Here is a 22,709-nt window from a genome sequence, read left to right as displayed (position 1 = left end):
TGTAACATCAATGTTAAAGAAGGGCTCTAGAGGTGATCCTGGCAGTCACAGACCGGTAAGTCTAACTTCAGTACCTGGCAAATTAGTTGAAACAATAGTAAAGAATAAAATTGTTAGACACATAGAAGAGCATAAATTGTTACGCAAAAGTCAACATGGTTTCTGTAAAGGGAGATAGTGTCTTACTAATCTATTAGAGTTCTTTGAGGGGGTCAACAAACATGTGGACAAGGGGGATCCAGTGGCCATAGTGTACTTAGATTTCCAGAAAGCCTTTGACAAGGTCCCTCACCAAAGGCTCTTACATAAATTAAGTTGTCATGGGATAAGAGAGAAGATCCTTTTATGGATTGAAAACTGGTTAAAAGACAGGGAACAAAGGGTAGGAATAAAATGGTAAATTTTCAGAATGGAGAGGGGTAACTAGTGGTGTTCCCCAAGGATGAGTCCTAGGACCAATCCTATTCAACTTACTCATAAATGACCTGGAGAAAGGGGTAAACAGTGAGGTGGCAAAGTTTGCAGATGATACTAAACTGCTCAAGATAGTTAAGACCAAAGCAGACTGTGAAGAACTTCAAAAAGATCTCACAAAACTCAGTGATTGGGCAACAAATGAAATTTAATGTGGATAAATGTAAAGTAATGCACATTGGAAAAAATAATCCCAACTATACATACAATATGATGGGGGATAATTTAACTACAACTAATCAGGAGAAAGATCTTGGAGTCATCGTGGACAATTCTCTGAAAATGTCCACGCAGTGTGCAGCGGCAGTCAAAAAAACAAACAGGATGTTAGAAATCATTTAAAAAGGGATAGAGAATAAGACAGAGAATATCTTATTGCCCTTATATAAATCCATGGTACGCCCACATCTTGAATACTGCGTACAGATGTGGTCCCCTCATCTCAAAAAAGATATACTGGCATTAGAAAAGGGCCAGAAAAGGGCAACTAAAATGATTAGGGGTTTGGAATGGGTTCCATATGAGGAGAGATTAAAGAGGCTGGGACTTTTCAGCTTGGAAAAGAGGAGATGAAGGGGGGATATGATAGAGGTATATACAATTATGAGTGGTGTGGAGAAAGTCAATAAGGAAAAGTTATTTACTCGTTCCCATAATATAAGAACTAGGGGCTACCAAATGAGATTAATGGGCAGCAGGTTTAAACAAATAAAAGGAAGTTCTTCTTCACTCAGCGCACAGTCAACCTGTGAAACTCCTTGCCTGAGGAGGTTGTGAAGGCTAGGACTATAACAGGGTTTAAAAGAGAACTGGATACATTCATGGAGGGTAAGTCCATTAATGGCTATTAGCCAGGATGGGTAAGGAATGGTGTCCCTAGCCTCTGTTTGTCAGAGGGTGAAGATGGATGGCAGGAGAGAGATCACTTGTGTTCTTATGACTACTGCAGAAACATACCAAGTAAGACAGAAACTGCAGAACCATGTGTTACATGCCTGACAAGTGCTTTCTCCTATGGAGGATGATCTTCCTGTTAGACTAAACTGCTAGAATGTTGCCATATAGTCAAAGGAAGCTGTGGAGTTTGTGCAGATTGCCATAAAAATGATTGCATTGCTGTGGGGGCTTGGAAAGCCCAGTAAGTTATGAAATTGTCTTAGTGACACTAATATTTGTAGGCACTTTTCTTCTTTAAAAAACACATAAGATGACAACTGCAGACAATTGCATTAGGGGACAAACTAATTAAAAGTAAAATAAGTAAAAACAGGAGAGCCCCCCAAAGCTCAAGGAATGTATTCGAAGAACTAGTTAAGACTGCATGAAGGGACATAAGTGTTAGGATATAGATATTCAGGCCTGTCTGCAAAGGCCTGTACTTTAAGAATTTAGGTGTATTCTTATCACTTAACTAGTTATAGAGGTATAAAAGAAAGAATCAAAATCACTGTCTGCTGGTGTAAGGGCCTTCTCTTACTGTGACAGTCTGAGGCCCTGTTCTTAGGCTAAGGCCTTTGGCTAAGCAGCAGAGGCAGCCATGAGCTGGGAAGTGAACAGTCACATCCTCACATTCCAAACTAGTCACATTGAAAGAAGGTGCTACTGGGCTGTTAGGAATACAATCCTGTCCTGATAGTGCCTATCACCTCCAGAGAAAAGGAAGTGCCTAGAAAATGTAAAAGGAAACTTAGTTTGATAGGTTTCAGAGTAACAGCCGTGTTAGTCTGTATTTGCAAAAAGAAAAGGAGTACTCTAAGGTGCCACAAGTACTCCTTTTCTTTTAGTTTGATAGCATCCTGTCTGGCAAGAACTCACTTATCAGTAGCCGGGATGTGAAATCCTCACTTCTGTATTGTTTTGTCATTATAGTTCCCACTTTGCTATTGTTTGTCTGTATAATCTCTGTCTGGTTCTGTGATTGTTCCTGTCTGCTGTATAATTAATTTTGTTGGGTGTAAACTAATTAACGTGGTGGGATATAATTGGTTACATAATCATGTTAGGATTGGTAGTTAAATTTCAGGAAAATGATTGGTTAAGGTATAGCTAAGCAGAACTCAAGTTCTACTATATAGTCTGCAGTCAATCAGGAAGTGGGGGTGGGCATGCGGGTGGGGGAAATGGGAACAGGGAATGGGGGTAAGGAAATTGGAATCATGTTTTGCTAAAAGGGGAAATGGGAACAGGGAATGGGGCTGGGGAAATTGGAATCATGTTTGGCTAAGGGCAGGAAAGGGAACAGGGACACAGGTGTAAGGCTCTGTGGTGTCAGAGCTGGGAAGGAGGATACTAAGGAAGGAAACTGGAATCATGCTTGCTGGAAGATCACCCCAATAAACTTCGAATTGTTTGCACCTTTGGACTTCAGGTATTGTCGCTCTCTGTTCATGTGAGAAAGACCAGGGAAGTGAGTGGGTGAAGGAATAAGCCCCCTAACAATAATATAGGGTGGTCAGTAATACAGATCATGACACAATGAGAGAAAAGTAAAAGTGAAAAAGAAGTTTTATGTATGCTGGTTGTGTCTGAGAAGCACTCATGAAAGTGTAGAACACAGTTCTCTCAGAATATGCACCAGTCAGTTGATAGCACATCACAAAAGCGTCAGCCTGATTTGGAGGAATGGCAAAATGTGCATACCTGCCTGATAAGGTAGCACCATACACAAAATACTTTAAATCAGAATGTAGCATCACAGCAATCATGTCTTGATGTCCACAGCCCCCTGATGTCTGACAGCTGACCAGAGCTCTAAGATGATGATATGCTTCTAAATTTTGGAAAACATTTTAAAAAAGTATTTTGATCTTTTATAAGCAAACAAATTTGTGAAGGGATTAAAACAGCCTTACAGTTGAGTTTTGACTTGGCGTGACAACTGTGATGGGATGTACAAACCCTACAATGGGCAACCTGGGGCTCAGCCTGAGGGCTGAGCCTCTTGATCCTGAAACACCCAAAAACCGTAGAGCCTGGTTAAGTGCGGAGGTGCAGCCCAGGGGGTGCCTTGGCATAGGAATCCCAGGGACTCGGCTCAGAAAAATGAAACATGATTTGGCAATCGGAAACAGAACTTCTTACTAGCTTGTGTGGGATAAAGTGAAAGATGCACTTACCTATGAAGTAGGCCAGCAGGATGGCAAGCAGAACTGCAGCAGCAATAGCTGATAAAGCAGCACATTTCCAGCTACAATATTTGGAGGGCTTTTTCAGCTTGAACGCATTTCTGGAGAAAGTATTTCGAGGCAACAGTCTGGGAGGTGGTGTGTAAACTGTTCCTGAGGTCAAAGGGTATCCAGGGGAAGAACTACTGAACAGAGGGGTGGTTCCAGAAGATGTCTTAAACAAGAAATGCCTGAAATGCAAGAAAAGAGACACAGTTAAAAAGGTGCAATACTGTAGTTAGAGAAGAGTATCTCCTCTCTGCGCCTTCTTTCATTATGTCTGGAATCTCCTCTCTGACCTGGTTCACAATTCTGCCATCATCTTTTCCTGCAAGTCACTCCTTGCAACAGTACCTCCAGGAAGCCTACAGACACTTGTTCCACCCTATCTGCTTAAAGAAGTGTTAACAAAATTGACAACAGAAAATGATAAAATAATCCAAGTACAAATCCTGGAACTAACACAGTGTGTTTTAAGCTTCCTCATTAAATCACTTTACTTTCTGTATCCCATCCGCCATCTACACGTTGTCTATTTCAGCTGTAAGCTATTTGGGGCACAAGACTGGGTCGTAAATTTTAGGCTGTCGTAACTCCACTGACTTCAGTGATGCTACTGCTGGTTTACACTGGATGACAAAATAGAATCAAATCCCCTGTGTTCTCACTGTCTGTAATGTGCCTAGCACACTTTTGGCAGGAATAAAGCCAATGATAAATAAACAGTAAGAATATCATCTACAATTCTTGCACTTTATATAAAAATAAAGACCAGATGCAAATAATCAGTGACTCCTACAGAGAAAAAGAGGAATAAAAACACAGCTATTCTTAATTCTTCCTCTCCCCTCTATTTTTAATTGAAAAATAAAACAACCCAATTATTACGTTAATGACAGAGGCCAGCCTGGTAGTAACATTCAGTTATTTATGTAACAGGTAGTGCATCGGCAACAATTGGGCAACCCTATCACAAACTGTCCTACTGCTGTGCCTTGAAAACCTGATCACAAGGGGACTACCTCTGGGGAGGGTCAGAGGATAGTTCAAGCTCCTTCCAGTCCTTGAAAAAAGAAAAGGAGTACTTGGCACCTTAGAGACTAACCAATTTATTTGAGCATAAGCTTTCGTGAGCTACAGTTCACTTCATCGGATGCATTCAGTGGTTTCCACTTCACTCCGATGAAGTGAGCTGTAGCTCACGAAAGCTTATGCTCAAATAAATTGGTTAGTCTCTAAGGTGCCACAAGTCCTCCTTTTCTTTTTGCAGATACAGACTAACACGGCTGCTACTCTGAAACCTTTCAGTCCTTGGACTCCCTGCTGAGTGTGCCAATATAGATTCTAATTAGTTGCATATGTGGGGGCGCTTCTGGGTCTGGGCATCTATCCACTATAACCTGGAATGAGTTCACCAACTCATTTCACATAAGCCATTGAACAGTCATGGGATAGTAACATTTCTAAATTTAAAAGCATTTATTTTTACTTGTACTATCCCTGTCTGCCACAACAAATCCCAACAACTGCAAGGGGAAAGGAGAATTTTATAGGAAAAAAATTAATGACATCTGAAAATCTGGGATCATTACCAACCTCTTAATGCCACAGAAGGTTATACTTTAAAGTATAAGATATGGCCGTGAAAAAAGCTAATGCAGTCTTGGGATGCACCAGGAGAGGTATTTCCCAGTTGGGATAAAGAGGTTTTAGTACTGTTATACAAGGCACTGGTGAGACCTCATCTGGAATATTGTGTGCAGTTCTGGTCTCCCATGTTTAAGAAGGATGAATTCAAAACTGGAACAGGTACAGAGAAGGGCTACTAGGATGATCCGAGGAATGGAAAACTTGCCTTATGAAAGGAGACTCAAGGAGCTTGGCTTGTTTAGCCTAACTAAAAGAAGGCTGAGGGGAGATATGATTGCTCTCTATAAATATATCAGAGGGATAAATACTGGAGAGGGAGAAATATTATTTAAGCTCAGTAACAATGTGGACACAAGAACAAATGGATATAAACTGGCCACCAGGAAGTTTAGACTTGAAATTAGACGAAGGTTTCTAACCATCAGAGGAGTGAAGTTTTGGAATAGCCTTCCAAGGGAAGCAGTGGGGGCAAAAGATCTATCTGGCTTTAAGATTAAACACGATAAGTTTATGGAGGAGATGGTATGATGGGATAACATGGTTTTGGTAATTAAATATGCATGGTAAATAGGCCCAATGGCCTGTGATGGGATATTAGATGGGGTGGGATCTGAGTTACCCAGGAAAGAATTTTCTGTAGTATCTGGCTGGTGAGTCTTGCCCATATGCTCAGGGTTTAGCTGATCGCCATATTTGGGGTCGGGAAGGAATTTTCCTCCAGGGCAGATTGGAAGAGGCCCTGGAGGTTTTTCGCCTTCCTCTGTAGCATGGGACACATGTCACTTGCTGGAGGATTCTCTGCTCCTTGAAGTCTTTAAACCATGATCTGAGGACTTCAATAGCTCAGACATAGGTGAGAGGTTTTTCACAGGAGTGGTGGGTGAAATTCTGTGGCCTGCATTGTGCAGGAGGTCAGACTAGATATCATAATGGTCCCTTCCGACCTAAATATCTATGAATCTATGAATAAATAAAATATAGCTCCACTTTTGCAAGGATGATCTCTTAATTCATTGTGGGTTTAGCTGCAACCTGACATGGTGTTAGTTTAGACCCCAGCCTGCCCAATTAAGTGCCTTCTGGTATCACCTGAGATGCACTGTCAAACTGTGGCATCTGTTTAGTTATAATTCTCAGACCTGGAAGTGATATCACTACACATTCCTCGTAGCTTGAGTTTGATTAAGGCATGCAACTAGATCCAAAACCTACAATACCTGTGTGTTTATTAGTTTAACTAAATCCCTATCTTTCCAAGTAAACATCCTTTCTTCTCTTGCAGGCTTAGATGGCTTTCCTCTGGAACCTACAGTCCAACTAATATTCTGAATTCAACACTGTGCTAGTCTTAGTCACGGTCTTGGCAATGACTGGTAGCAGAGTAGAGCTTAATAAGCATTCTAAATCTGTATGGGAGACACCTGCCAGAGTTACAACTACAAGGAAACAGAAAGAAAATAACTGGCATGAATTCTGCAAGGTCCTGAGTGCCTCTTCCAATCAAAACGTGTTGAGGGAGCTGAGCAATTTGTAAAATTGGGCCCACAGTCTTTACTAGCATTAGGTCTTATTTCAGATGTGAGAATGTGAGACTAATGCTAATGGTCTGGAACAAACAAGTAGGTCACTATCAAATCACTTATTATGAGCTTTAAAATCAGTATTTAGTCACCATTTATTATAACAATGATTTGGAAGTCTGAAACCAAAATCTGTTTCCCAAGTATATTTCCCCCATCATTACTCACAGGCACACTCATTTATCATTACACAATTTTTTAGAGGACACTGAACCATTTGTTTCTAAATAAAACCCAATATATAATTATGTGCCTGGACTTTGCAAATAATCATAAGAAAATAAAAGGCAGACTGTGCTGTGGCTTTGCCAACTTTGACAGTCTCAATTTAAGACTACGGATTGGAATTTTAAGATGGTCCCTGAAAATATGCCTTGCTTATACAGTCTGATGAACACTGAATCAGTTATTTTTGTTCACTGCTTAGTTTTTAAAGAACACAAAGGATCATCTAGCATTTTACCATTAAATCCAAATACAGCCCTGATGGAAGTGGACACAATGTCTGCCAATTTCAGAAAGAGGTGCATCCTCTCACATCAGTATTAGTATTTACTTATACAATAAAAATCATTGAAAAGCTCCACAGAAAAAACTAAATAATCCGCAGTTGTTTTTGAAACCATAGTATCTGAGACATTTTCACTTAAAAAAATAAAAATAACTTCCCTATCCTGGGCTGTTTGCGAAACAATAACTAAAGGAACAGTATCATTCCAACCAATTATTTAATGGGGAGTGTTCTCCAATTAATCTTCCTGCCAAAGGACATTGCCATTCTTTACTGCTTGTAGCTAATATTGCAGGGGTGAGATTGGTTAAGTGTCAGAAACATTACAAACCCTTGTTTTCCACATTTTTATAAGTGGACTATAAAATGTGCTCATGGCAGAAGCTCCGATTAAAAGGTTTCAACCCCAACGTGACCTACCCTTTCAAATTAAAAACAAATCTTTCAGACTATATGCCACTTAGAAGGTTGCAAGAAATAACAGGGAATGGTTTCAGATGCTTTTTACTGTCATAACAAGACCAACTTTCATTAATTAAAATTAAAATGGGGGGGGGAGGGTGAAATAGGACTGGCTGAGTTACACCACTGCTCTTGAGATTTCTATTCCTCTTGTTTGAGTGACAGGTTGATCACTCATAAGCACTTTCATTAGCGTCATCCCAAACTCCCCCTCAAATCCTCATTATACCAGCACCCCTTTCCAGTTTCAAGCCTAAAGGGCTTAATAAACAGTTTTTCTGTTAGCTTCTTTTTTTTATCCCTTGGAGCAAAGCTCAGCAGTGTCAAGAGGCACAAAAGTGCAGTCCTTGTGTTGCCTCGATCTGAAGTGTCAAGGTTTTTAACCCAGGATCTCTAGGTGTTGTTCAGCTAACAGGGCGAGCTATAGTATAAAAAAAAAGTTTGAATATAATGCATTGTTCAAGTGAAGTTAGGTATAGTGAAAATCTGGCCACAGTGAAGTAGAAAATGAATAAACATATTGCATAGTTTCAGTGGAAAGTGCCGCCTCCCCCCACCAAGGCTATTAATCCCTAATAGATTTTTAATACGACATGTGCAGAATGAAACTTTATGAAAGGCAAGTAAGAGATTTAGATGAATGCATGGAATTGTGCTATTCCCATATGTATTCCTATAGGTGAGGTAAAAATAGACAAGATACTTTTGAAAAAAAAAAAACCCTTTGGATTTTGTCACATTTTATAGGTCCTGTCTATGTCCTTTGAAAGCTTAGCGTTTATTGTCTTTAAAGGAGTACTTTTTATAAAGTGGCAGCCAGTAAATGGTATAGTACCACATAAAACTTTGGTAATTAGGTTTTCAAAGTTATAATAAAACATTTAACTAGAGATATGTTAAATAACCACCAGGCTATTCTACATAATTGGCACTCTGTTAAGAAAAAGATGAAGACTAGAATAGCAGAGGTAAAGCAGGTCAAGAAGGAGGAGCATTCACAGAGCTGCACAAGAAAATTGGAAAAGGGAGAACTTAATGGTTAATATAATGGCCTTTCATACTTAGAGCTTCCATTTGAGCCCAGGTTGAGCTTTTAAAAGAAATTAATTGACTTTCCCAGGTCAATCCCTAAATACCAGTGATCTATATAGTCAGAAAAATCTCTGGGTGGGATTTGACATGCTCCAGCACAAATAGTTGTCTGTGGACCAAGGATGAGTGCAGGCCACAATTATTTCTCAGTATTAACTAGTGTATTCATGGTTAGATTGGAGACACCTTGCACCATGACTGCCTACAACAGTGTTTCCCAAACTTGGGACGCTGCTTGTGCAGGGAAAGCTCCTGGCAGGCCCGGCCGGTTTGTTTACTTGCTGCATCCGCAGGTTCAGCCGATTTTAGCTCCCACTGGTCGCGGTTTGCTGTGGGATGACGCTGTGGGAAGTGGCGCGGTTTGAGGGACATACTGGCCACTGCTTCCCACAGCCCCCAATGGCCGGGCACAGCAAACCACTGCCAGTGAGAGCCGCAATCGGCCGAACCTGCGGGCGCGACAGGTAAACAAACTGGCCCGGCCCAACAGAGGCTTTCCCTGCACAAGTGGCATCCCAAGTTTGGGAAACACTGGCCTACAACATACAATGAAAAAGAAGTCACCTCTTTCACTGCCCATCCAATTAACTTTAAACAGTCCACATTGTTAAGTGTAAAATTGTAATTAAATAGATAAATCAATAATCAGTTGTCCTAAGTGTTCTCTGCAGCTGACTGGTGCTACAGAGAAGAGCACATTTTCTACCCTAATTAGCATCACAGATCTTAGCACCAAGACAAGAATTCCTCTATGAAAACAATACACATCAAGTTAAGTGGCACAGTAGATTTAATTTACCTTCCACGGATAAAGAATGGAACTAAAATTATGTTTGGGAAACAAGTGAATTGAGTTTGACAGTGTCAGACCAGTCTATAATAGCTTTTTGTCCATATCACAAAACTATTGTGTGATTCTGCATAGCTGGCATTCTCTGCTCTGGAACAGGCCAAAAGTAGAAAAACAAGGATACTGCAATTCAGAAATTGAAGTGTGTAGGGAAAGTTATGGGAGTAAATCTCCATACTGTGTATATATTGTGGTAGAGTTCCGATCTTGTCCTCCTGGGTGCCGCGCTTCCAGGTGGTTTATGCTAGCTTCAGAGGCTCACTGCAACCCTCCACGTAGCCCTTCTCTCTCTCTATGGTCAGGGATACAGTCTACTCAGCACTTTTCATCATAAGCCAGCAATGGAGGTTGGTGAGAGAATTCCCAGTGTCTCTGTTGCTCCTACGGCCTCATGCCAAAACAGTTTAGCCTCCTGTCCTGATGTCTTCTTTTGAAGACAGGGGCATAGATGCCAAGACAGAGAATCTGTCTTCTCATGGAACAGATTGATTGTTATCAAGAGTAGGTCCTGGATGGTTCTCTGCACCTTTCTAGGGAAACCTGAGGATTTAAACCATGAGTCTCTCCTCCTAACAGTGGCTGAAGCCATTCCCCTGGACACAGTATTCAGAGCATCCACTGTGGCCTGGAGGGAAGTTCTGGCCACCAATTTGCCCTCATGAATTAAGGCCTGGAAGTGGTCTCTATCCTCTTCCAGGAGCTTGTCCTTAAAATCTAGAAACTTGGTATTGATTCCAGCTGGGTAGGGCTCCCATGGCCTCCAGTAGTGCCAGTGGGATGGAACAACCAGCAGAGGAGGATTCCATTGCATAGGGCACCACCTATTGCTTAGCCAGTCATGTCTTGTCAGAGGCAGAGATTCTGATCTTCTAGGGCTTCTGTCTGGGGCTGCCTCTTCCTGGTACTACCGAGACTCCTGAGGAGTTTCTGACTCATTGGAAGAAAAGGCTGGAACCTGGCTACCAACGGAACTGATGGTACTGATTGCTGCATACCAAGGCTGGCAGATGGGATGGGAGATCAACTCTGCATCCTTGGAATAGCCTCTTTGTCTGAAGTAACAATGTTCCAGAATAGAGACAGTCCTGACAGAAGGGGTGAATAAGGACGGGGACAGCAAAAATGTACTCCAGAGAGACAGGTCTCAGACTACTGTGGAGTGTGGGGAGAACCCATTGGTGGAGCTGTCTGATCCAGACCATCCCTAATCACAGAGAAAGCTGGATCCAACAGGGCCACGTTATTATAGACACCATGTCAGCTCTAGATGTGGAAGGGAGCTCCAGAGGCTGTTTATCCTTAGCCTTAGCCATTGGAACCGGTGCCAAAACTGGTGGATCCATACCCTTGCACATCACTGTCTCTTGCCAAGAAGATGTACTCAGACCTACGTCTTTAGTGCCCCCATGAGTACACTCTCCCAACTTTGATGGTGTCGGGGAGGGAGCAGTCTTCACTGAAGATTGTTTGTCCCTACACCTATGAAGGTGCCCCTTACTCTCAAGGGAAACCTTCTCTTTAGGCTCAGAAGTCTTAGCCTCCATTCCTGAGCTCGTGCTTGGAGGGGGTCCCTCCTGTGATGTACGGGACGGGCCCCAGCCTGGATCTGACTGTGATCTCATTGACTTCCCCATCCGGTGTTTCTTAAGTCTCAGTTCCCGACCCTCACAAGTTCTGGGGGGAAAGGAGTGGCATAGGGGAAAGGAGTGGCACTTGGGCTGAGATGTGAGCCTCACCAGGGAGCAGAGACAGTGTTGATGTTAATCACTCACAGAAAATGAGCAAGAGTAGAAAACACAGTTTTTGAAATCTGGAACCATGGGAATAATCCCAGCATTCTTGGACAGGGTGGGGAGTCCCTAGGGTGGGACAAAGGGGAAACAACTACACTATACCATTTACAATATATTTACAGAAATGATGCAGTAGAAAGGAGCCAAGGAAACCAAACATCAGAGGGGTAGCCATGTTAGTTTGGATCTGTAAAAGCAGCAAAGAGTCCTGTGGCACCTTATAGACTAACAGACGTATTGGAGCATAAGCTTTCGTGGATGCATGAAGTGGAAATTTCCAGAGGCAGGTATAAATATGCAAGCAAGAATCAGGCTAGGGATAACGAGGTTAGTTCAATCAGAGAAGATGAGGCCCTCTTCTAGCAGTTGAGGTGTGAACACCAAGGGAGGAGAAACTGCTTTTGTAGTTGGCTAGCCATTCACAGTCTTTGTTTAATCCTGAGCTGATAGTGTCAAATTTGCAAACAAAGACTATGAATGCCCTTTATGCCCTTGGTTTGAAGCACGAAGAGAGCTATGGTGCATGTGCAGACCAATGGACACAACTTGCAAAAAAATTCTGGATTCGGTATGCCTGTATACCCAAGTGAGGAATACACATAGGTATGGTCACTTGAAGAACTAGGATGCAGTGAGGACTGTGATATGATGGGTCTCATTAAAGAACATTTAAAAATCTTCTTTATGCATTTCAAATTGGTGGTGGTAATCTCTGAAATTTTCATTGGTCTGAGTTCTGGCTCATTGTTTCTCTCTCTTCCCATTTATTAGTTAAGATTAGACAGCATGTTCTTGTTGTCAGGTTCTGGGCAGAACTATGCAGAACTTGGCGGCCAAGTTTACACAGCAGAGGATCTTTGCTGCCTGTGGAAGTCTACCATTCTGGTGGTGCCTTCATGGCATGTAGTAGTCAGCTTGTTTGGTTTAGATATTGGACCTTTTAAAAATATGCGTTGTTCTGATTGGTTTATTCAATAACTTGGCTTCTAATAAAAGCTTGGTGGCAGAAATGGCCACTCCATTAATGAAGTAAATAAATACATATATTTCAAAGCAAAAATGTCACCTTGATAAGAAAGGCTGTAATAAAGCTTGGACCATTGACTCTGGTCTCCAGCGTTTTTCAGGGCTAGACTGTTACATGCGGCAAATAGCACATGTTTAGCATTCATAATGAAGGTGAGGGGCACATCTATGATTACGCTGAAGTAGATCCAGATTTAGGAAGGGATTTTAGATCCTGGTGCAGCAGATACCAAGTTTATTATTCAAATCTGTGTATGTGTGGGTAGTGATAGTCAGACCAGACTTTCCTTTGCAGAGATGATCCTCAGAGTAGAAACACTGTGTCTGCTGGCAGCAATGCAACAATGCTTTGTAAGTGGAGATACTTGTAATGGATAAAGATACATAGGATATCTACTTAAACATAGACAAGAAACACAACAAATAAACAAATATTAAATTACTCTTTTCATCAAGAAAAAGGATCTTCAGAAAACAATCCCTTCTTTATGACAACCTCCCATGGACCACCCCCAGTGTAAATATGGAAAAATCCACTGATTTCAATGGAGTTACTCTGGATTTACACGGGATAAACTGAAAGCAGAATCAGGGTCATGTCAGGTCTGAATCTGATCTCTTTTACACCAATTTAAAGTAGGAGTAAATTAATTGAAATCAATGTAATTACACCAGAGTAAAAACAGTGTGAAGATAATCAAGCTCATAATCCTCAAGTGACATATTCAGCTCTCATGTATACTGTTGTATATCCAAAGTCACTTAACACATGGCAACTGAGTTATTCCAGATTTATACTGGTATACTGACAGCAGGATTTTGTGTCCAAGACTGTACCATCAATTCTGGCTCTGATCATCTTGAAAACATGTATTATGATAAGTTTAAAATAATTTATTACTTTTGAGAGCACCTCCACAGGTGCAATATAAAACCTCAACTCAGATCGATGTTCCTGCTAATTGCATCACTATAATAAATACACCATAGATTAGGAAAGTTGGTCAACCTACAATCACACACAGTCAACTGCGGCTTGGTTCACAAGCACATAATGCATTGTCACTGCACTCTTCTCATCTGCTCCCGCCTCCTAAGAGGCAGATTGCTTGCAAGAATTCAACAAACAGGAACAACGGACAGGGCAATAGGATGGAGACGATACCAAATACTCTGATTTTCGCACTCGCCAAGTCATTCAACACTTTAAAACAATAATGCAGCCCTTCCTTATTGTGGGAAGCTAGTTACAAACACAACCAAACAAACACACAAAAGATTTTTTAAAGCAGATTACAACCTGGATCTGTCAAATCCAAAAGCATCCACTGAAACGGATTCTGCTCTGAAAAATGACACTGTAGAGTTCCATGTTTATTTGTATCTCACTGACTATGTATCAGATTAACTCAGTGTAAATATTTTGTCCATATGCCCCCGCAGAGCTGTGATGTTTGCCACTTCCCCATAGCCTGCTCCTCCTACTGCCCTCCTACACAGCAGCATTGCCTCTCCATTAACCTCTGCAGGGCTTTATTCTTCTCAATGAGCCCCACACATGGCCTGTATTGTCCCCATGCACCTTCTGGGTATATTCCCAGTACCTGCTATGCTCTTCTACTCCCCAACCACTCAGCTTTTAAAACTTGAATGTGGTAGGGAAGTACAGTGAGGGCCAAGGATGTGGGGAGCATGGTAGCTATATGTGAAAGGGCCTGGTGTCTCTGGGTGGGGTCCTGGGGAACAGGACTGTGGGGAGGTTTGGATGAAGCCTCACGCAAGCATAGGGCTTTAAGGGACAATAGGGACTTGTGTGAGATTGGAAGGAGCCATGATGAATGTATGGTGCGCGAGAGGAGCCATGATGGGTGTATGGTGGGGGAGAGGGGAATTTGAGCTACCTAAAAGGTGATGAGGAAAAAGGGGGACTTGAGTTCAGAGGGCGGCCTTGGGAAGAGAAGTAGAGGGGAGAGGAATTCTGCTCTGACAAACCACCTATTTACTGCCAGTCAGAGAAGAACTGAGCTGGCGAGGGAAACACAGAAGCACCACGGAACCCTTCATAGGTTCCTTGCACAGCTGCAGGATGCCCCCCACACCACCAATCACATCACATAACTGACCACATTTCACTTTGAAATGTCAAAAGTGGCCTCTGTGCAGGATGTTATCAGAAATGAAGTTTGTGGGGACTGTGGTTGTAAGTCAGAAGAACAAAAAGAAATGTGAGAATTTTTTTTTTAAAGCACGTTTAAATATTTCTTCAGCAAACGTTAGCAAGTATGTTACTATCTATTTATCTATATATAGATAAGAAAGATACAAATATCGGTGACACAGATACTTCATGCACAACACAATTTATATAAAACACATACTATAGGTATATACTGAGAGACACATTTGCATTTAAAAAAGGACTAAAATCCCTCCATACAGAAGTTAATTGTCCTATGAAGAATTAGTTTGTCAAAGAGAATAATTCAACCATTAAAGTATCAGATGGAGGGATTTTAGTCTTATTGTAAATGCAATCCCTCTCTCAGTATATACCTATAATATGTGTTTTATATATATTGTGTTTGAACATGAGGTACCTGTCATTCCTATTATATACCTACACAAACAGGCACCATATGCGTAAACACACACACAGAGCACTATCTCCTCTGTACATATAAACCCACGCCACTGATGCAAACAGGACAAAACTTGTGAGAACATGCTATTTTAGTATGTTTCTTGGCCTGCAGCACATAATCAATATGCAAGGAACTGCACGGTTTAGTAGCCAAGAAAATGCCATTAGGCAAGGAAACAATCATTTAGAATCAACACATAAATATTGTTATGACACTTAATATCCATTCAAGTAGATTCTGAAGCCTCTCAGCAGCAACCAAGTTTCCAGCGAAGCATTACCTAAAACCAGCACATCAGTCCTTGAAAGGCTCAGGGTTTCTTAAATGCTGGGTTCCCTAGACCCCTGAGGCAAAGCTTTTTAAAAATGCAAGTGTTAAGGCAGACTGTCATGCATGTTGCCTTAAGTACCAGAATAGCTTGTCACTGCCATCTTGAAACTCTTAACAAAGACACAGTTGGACACACAGAAGCACAGTAATTGAAAGCTGCCTGACAGGAAGGTAGTATGTTAGACTGAAAGGCAGGTGCCAGCCTTTAGGGCATCTTATTCTGTCACAGCATTAAACAGAACATAAAAGGGGCTATGTGCAGGAGGCTTCAGTTAAAAGTAACTAAAGCAGGTAGAGAAAAAGAGAACATCAGTACAGTACAATGGCTGCATTATCATCATATTGTTTAATGAGTGGCAACACTTTTTCAGGGGACAAAGTTCACATTCTAAAGCAAAACAACTGCACTGGGTGCAGGGAGGGCGAGGCGAGCCTGGATCTTAAACAGGGTACCAGTGCTATGTCTGCAGCTGGACATGTCTTCATCTAGTCAAAAAGACACCAGTAGTTTGATCCTACCCTAAGAAAGACAAGCATGAATTGCCACATATTGGAGCTTGTAAAATTAGCAACGGCACTGACTTGACACAGTATACAACGAAGTGCTTTAGTACACAGCCCTTGTTAAAAATAAAAATAATCAGTGAGAATAACTTCAGATGTGAACACACCACAATGAATTGGGTAGTAACATGCATGTGTACTTGCACTAGATAACAGAACAGGAGGACTTGTGGCACCTTAGAGACGAACAAATTTATTTGAGCATAAGCTTTCAGGAGCTACAGCTCACTTCATCGGAAGCATGCAGTGGAAAATACAGTGGGGAGATTTATATACACAGAGAACATGAAACAATGGGTGTTACCATACACACTGTAACAAGAGTGATCAGGTAAGGTGAGCTATTACCAGCAGGAGAGCGGGGGGTGGGGTGGGACACCTTTTGTAGTGATAATCAAGGTGGGCCATTTCCAGCAGTTGACAAGAACGTCTGAGGAACAGTGTGTGTATGTGGGGGGGAATAAACATGGGGAAATAGTTTTAATCTGATCCCACTGAGGGTTACCAGGGGAAACTACATCATTTGCTCAAGAAACTCCCTGAAAAAGCACAAGAACAAATCCGCACAGACACACCCCTGGAACCCCGACCAGGAGTATTCTATCTGCTACCCAAGATCCGTAAACCTGGAAATCCTGGACGCCCCATCGTCTCAGGCATTGGCACCCTGACAGCAGGATTGTCTGGCTATGTAGACTCCCTCCTCAGGCCCTACGCTACCAGCACTCCCAGCTGTCTTCAAGACACCACTGACTTCCTGAGAAAACTACAATCCATCAGTGATCTTCCTGAAAATACCATCCTAGCCACTACGGATGTAGAAGCCGTCTACACCAACATTCCACACAAAGATGGACTACAAGCCGTCACGAACACTATCCCCGATAATGTCACGGCAAACCTGGTGGCTGAACTTTGTGACTTTGTCCTCACCCATAACTATTTCACATTTGGGGACAATGTATACCTTCAAATCAGCAGCACTGCCATGGGTACCCACATGGCCCCACAGTATGCCAACATTTTTATGGCTGACTTAGAACAGTGAGTTGCGAACCAGCTGAGCAGCGAACAGCAGAGCAGCTAACAAAAGGAGTTTGCCTGGGATCTGCCTGAGAAGAGGTACGCTAAGGGGAGGCTGTGTTGGTGAGTATCTGAGTGTTTGTTGTGAGGACAGTGTGACTGTGTGCTGTGTGCTTGATTGGTTGTTTGAAAAGGGGGAGAACTGGGTGTGCTTTGTTCCAGGTGAGCCTTAAGTGGGCCTGACTGCATAAAAAACCAGTCAGTTGCGAACCAGCTGAGCAACAAACAAAAGGAGTTTGCCTGGGAGTTCGCCTGGGGAGAACCCACTGAGGCTTACATCTTGCCGGATTCTCTGAGTAATTACTACAACTCCTGAGGAAGCTCGTAGAAGGAAGGAATATGGATGGGGGGTGTTCAGCTGTTGTGACCTGCACTGGATGTGCTATGTTTGTCTTTCTTCCACAGGACAGATGCGACTTTGTCTGTAAAAAGTGCAAGCTGGTCTCCATACTGGAAGAGAAGGTTCAAGGTCTGGAGCAACAGGTATCGACCCTGCGTTGCATAAGAGAAACTGAAGATTTCCTGGACGGATGTCAGGATAGGCTTCTATGGGCACAAGGTTCTGAAGATTCAGACAGGCTGCACATTGGGGAGAGAAGGATGGTGAAGAAATTTGGCATCATGTGACCTCCAGAAGAAAAAAGGAGAACGTCCATGTACCAGCAAGGCAGATACAGGTAAGTAACCATTTTCATGTTCTCTCCACAGGTACTAATGCGGAGAGTGGACCAGATGATACGTCTGAGGGAAGGGAGCAGAAGGAAACTCCACCGATTGGAAGGCATGGGATACACTGTCCTAGGGTTGGGGGTTCCACGACCACCGCTCCCAAGAGAAGGAGGCGGGTGCTGGTGGTCGGGGACTCTCTCCTCAGGGGAACTGAGTCATCTATCTGCCGCCCCAACCAGGAAAACCAAGAAGTCTGCTGCTTGCCAGGAGCTAAGATTCGTGATGTGACGGAGAGACTGCCGAGACTCATCAAGCCCTCAGATCGCTACCCCTTCCTGCTTCTTCACGTGGGCACCAATGATACTGCCAAGAATGACCTTGAGCAGATCACTGCGGACTACGTGGCTCTGGGAAGAAGGATAAAGGAGTTTGAGGTGCAAGTGGTGTTCTCGTCCATCCTCCCCGTGGAAGGAAAAGGCCTGGGTAGAGACCGTCGAATCGTGGAAGTCAACGAACGGCTACGCAGGTGGTGTCGGAGAGAAGGCTTTGGATTCTTTGACCATGGGATGGTGTTCCAAGAAGGAGTGCTAGGCAGAGACGGGCTCCACCTAACAAAGAGAGGGAAGAGCATCTTCGCAAGCAGGCTGGCTAACCTAGTGAGGGGGGCTTTAAACTAGGTTCACCGGTGGAAGGAGACCAAAGCCCTGAAGTAAGTGGGGGAGAGGAATACCGGGAGGAGGCACGAGCAGGAGCGCGTGAGAGGGGAGGGCTCCTGCCTCATACTGAGAAAGAGGGGTGATCAGCAGGTTACCTCAAGTGCCTATATACAAATGCACGAAGCCTGGGAAACAAGCAGGGAGAACTGGAAGTCCTGGCACAGTCAAGGAATTATGATGTGATTGGAATAACAGAGACTTGGTGGGATAACTCACATGACTGGAGTACTGTCATGGATGGATATAAGCTGTTCAGGAAGGACAGGAAGGGCAGAAAAGTTGGGGGAGTTGCACTGTATGTAAGAGAGCGGTATGACTGCTCAGAGCTCAAGTATGAAACTGCAGAAAAACCTGAGAGTCTCTGGATTAAGTTTAGAAGTGTGAGCAACAAAGGTGATGTCGTGGTGGGAGTCTACTATAGACCACCAGACCAGGGGGATGAGGTGGACGAGGCTTTCTTCTGGCAACTCGCAGAAGTTACTAGATCGCAGGCCCTGGTTCTCATGGGAGACTTCAATCACCCTGATATCTGCTGGGAGAGCAATACAGCGGTGCACAGGCAATCCAGGAAGTTTTTGGAAAATGTAGGGGACAATTTCCTGGTGCAAGTGCTGGAGGAACCAACTAGGGGCAGAGCTCTTCTTGACCTGCTGCTCACAAACTGGGAAGAATTAGTAGGGGAAGCAAAAGTGGATGGGAACCTGGGAGGCAGTGACCATGAAATGGTCGAGTTCAGGATCCTAACAGAAGGAAGAAAGGAGAGCAGCAGAATACAGACCCTGGACAAGAACATCTGAGGAACAGTGTGGGGGGGAGGGAGGAGGGAATAAACATGGGGAAATAGTTTTACTTTGTGTAATGACCCATCCACGCCCAGTCTTTATTCAAGCTTAAGTTAATTGTGTCCAGTTTGCAAATTAATGCCAATTCAGCAGTCTCTCATTGGAGTCTGTTTTTGAAGTTTTTTAGTTGAATTGCCACTTTTAGCTCTGTAATCGAGTGACCAAAGTGTTCTCTGACTGGTTTTTGAATGTTCTAATTCTTGACGTCTGATTTGTGTCCATTTATTCTTTTACGTAGAGACTGTCCAGTTTGACCAATGTACATGGCAGAGGGGCATTGCTGGCAGATGAATAAGCCTCTGATAGTGTGGCTGATGTCATTAGGGCCTGTGATGGTGTCCCCTGAATAGATATGTGGACACTGTTGGCAACGGGCTTTGTTGCAAGGATAGGTTCCTGGGTTAGTGGTTCTGTTGTGTGGTGTGTGGTTGCTGGTGAGTATTTGCTTCAGGTTGGGGGGCTGTCTGTAAGCAAGGACTGGCCAAACCCTCCACCTTCAACAGAACCCTAGTCTTTTTGCACATGCATATTTCAGTCTTTGAGGTGTGTGAGTTGAGCTCATGCTGACCTGGAGTTCCAAACTTCACCCATAATAACTTTAGCAATATTGTTTCCCCAAAAGGGCAATGCATACCATGCGCTAGTTGAGATAAGTTTGGGGAGGATTATAACCATCCTTTGAGCCTCAGATGTGGGTGCGCACACACATAAAATGTTAGAAGAACCAGATGATTTTGTAAACAGCTGATTGTGTGTGTGTGTGTGTGAATCTTTACTCAAATGACCTCAAATTTGGACCACTAACCTTACACCACACCCCAATACAGCATGACAGATTTAAAGACAATCCAAGTTCAGATGTGGATTTTAGAGCCCATAGAATTGTTGCCTTGTCAACAGCAACCAACTCTCCACCTTAACTCCAGCAGAGCTGCCACTCTGTCATAATGTTCCCTGAAGCCTATAGACAGCTCCCTGCCAACAATCCCAAATATACAGTATATAGATGTGAACATCTAACAAAATATATGCAACCCATAGAATGGAAGGAATCAGTCAAAAATATTCTTGCAATGAAGAAGAATGGGCCTAATTTCTATTGCTATTTAAGAATTTTCCTTTCTTTCTGAACTAAGCATTGCTAATTACAGTGATGCAGGCTTAATTCATAGCAATATAAATAACATCAGGCACAAGAACTAGCATTAGGGTATCATGCAATCTCAGACAAATATCCTTTCAAAGAAAATCTATAATAGCTCTTGGGTTACCCTCATTTATGAGCCATTATGCCTTTGACTGGCATCTGCAAATGGCCCAGTGTGAAGTTTCCGTAACAAAGACGACTATTACAGGGCAGGGAATGATGTAAACTTTCACTGTAAAGTGATAGTGCTCTCACTGTGTGCTCCCATAAAGAATCCCTCAAAAGTGTTTCAACCTTTAAAGTTGAAAACTGCATCTTTGGCCATATCAGAACGGTGCAAATCATATCAATGTTCAAAGTTAGCATTCTCATTATTCAATCGCATAAAAAGTACTGATTGGAGAAGCAATAAATGAACACCTCTCAACTGGAAAATGTGGAATCCCAGCACTTTTTCAAAGGAGGAGAAGACTGTCTGAAACAGACTGCAGGGAGAATAATAAAAGTTAAAGAGCATTAAACTGCAGCTTTGAGCTTAAAGGTGAAGCAGCTCAGTATTCTAGAAATGAACCTTAGAGGAAGCATCTTGATGTGCCATGGTAGCGTACTCATGTGGTTTTAGTTAAGGATATATGACTTCTTCCATTAGATACCTCAGCTACTTTAAAGAAGATGTAACAACTTATTCTGGCCTAAAATTTCACATACTCCTCTTAAGAGCAAGGTGTATGCATGCAATGACTGTAAGAAGGAAGGTTATGTGGGGAGGATGCACCAAATTTACTTAAATAATAATAATTTGAGTGATTTTTCAGTGTAAATTTAAAACTATGTATTTTACCAGTGTATATTTTTCCTTTTGCATATACGTTAAAGAGCTATGATTAAGAAAACCCAAGCTGAAACATATGCCATTTACCCATAATCCCATAAAACCAATAATGACCTAATCAAATTGGACACATTTTATTTATTTATTTTTAATAACTCAGCTCCATCCCAAACTACTCTCATAAAACAACAATAAAATATAACAAAAAATTTAAAAAAAAAACCTCACAACACTGAAATAAGACCCAAGTAGTGAAGACTGACATTTAAAAAGTATCTGCTGTACCTTCCAATGGACCACAGGATTAGTAAGGGGGGAGTGGAGACATGGGTTTCCAAAGGCCACAGCAGAGGAGAAAGGAGAGCAGTCTTATTTGGAGCAAAGGATACCGCAGATTTACATTGCAACACTCAGCTACAGCCTCCATTCGGATTTATAACTTTATTGTGTGCCTTCCATACTCAGACAAGGAGGTATATGGAATCTAAACTGATATCTGAATTTTGTGTCTCTAACATAATTTTTTCCTGTAAAATAGCTATGTTACTATTCACTTAATTGTCTTTTTCATAGCCAGAAATGTGATTGTTGGTAATGTGCATTTTGGCGTGGAGCAGAATTTATTCAAGATAACTGAAAAGCTGAAAAAGCAAGAGTTGTAAAACTCTCCTCCCTCTCAAATGCACAGCATAGGTTGTAAATGGTGACTTTGCCTATTGAGCAGGTCCAATATTGAGATTAATAAGCTGACAAGTTTCAAGGAAGACTAAGAAAACTGCAAAATTAAAGTGCATTGCAACGTGAAGAGCCAGTGGCTTGGTGGGATCAGGGCAATGCAGCAAAGTAAAGCTATAAAATAAAGACTGAACTGAAAGGGCAACATAAAGGTCTCATTCGTTTCTGCATTGGCTCTAATAAGAATTTAGAGGCCACATTAGTTTTGGAACATGGGTAAGAATTACAGACTCATTTTGAAAGTTACAGACGGATTTGGTTCTGCAGGTTATCAATTTTAGTAAAACTTACTAGAAATCATAAAAAGGAAAAAAAAATTCCTGGGTTAATATTCTTACGATGGAGTTTATCATCAAGACCTGTCAGCTATTTAATCTTAGATAGTACGAAAAATCAATCATGGAACAACTTTGCAATGATCTTAAGCACAGCAGAGTGAGAATGTTTGTTATGAAAAGCCTGTGTGTATCAATGACTTCAATTCATAACCCCCGAATATCCTATATCAGCTAAGAATACTGGCATTAGCAAACCGATCTTTTGTTTT

General features: G+C 42.2%; 1 protein-coding gene across 2 annotated transcripts in view; it reads right to left on the bottom strand.

Moving 5' to 3' along the window:
* TENM2 (teneurin transmembrane protein 2) overlaps positions 1-22,709 on the bottom strand; it is a 996,821-nt gene that overhangs the window by 243,683 nt on the left and 730,429 nt on the right. For both annotated transcript variants that reach the window (XM_084636387.1, XM_084636388.1), the window contains one exon: positions 3,591-3,829. In XM_084636387.1, the coding sequence (XP_084492513.1) occupies positions 3,591-3,829 (239 nt within the window). The remainder of the gene's footprint in view (positions 1-3,590; positions 3,830-22,709) is intronic.

Source organism: Lepidochelys olivacea (genome assembly GCF_965140295.1).
Source record: "Lepidochelys olivacea isolate rLepOli2 genome assembly, chromosome: 8".
NCBI lineage: Eukaryota > Metazoa > Chordata > Testudines > Cheloniidae > Lepidochelys > Lepidochelys olivacea.
The sequence above is the reverse complement of the archived record's forward strand: the minus strand, read 5'-3'. Positions and strand labels throughout refer to the sequence as shown.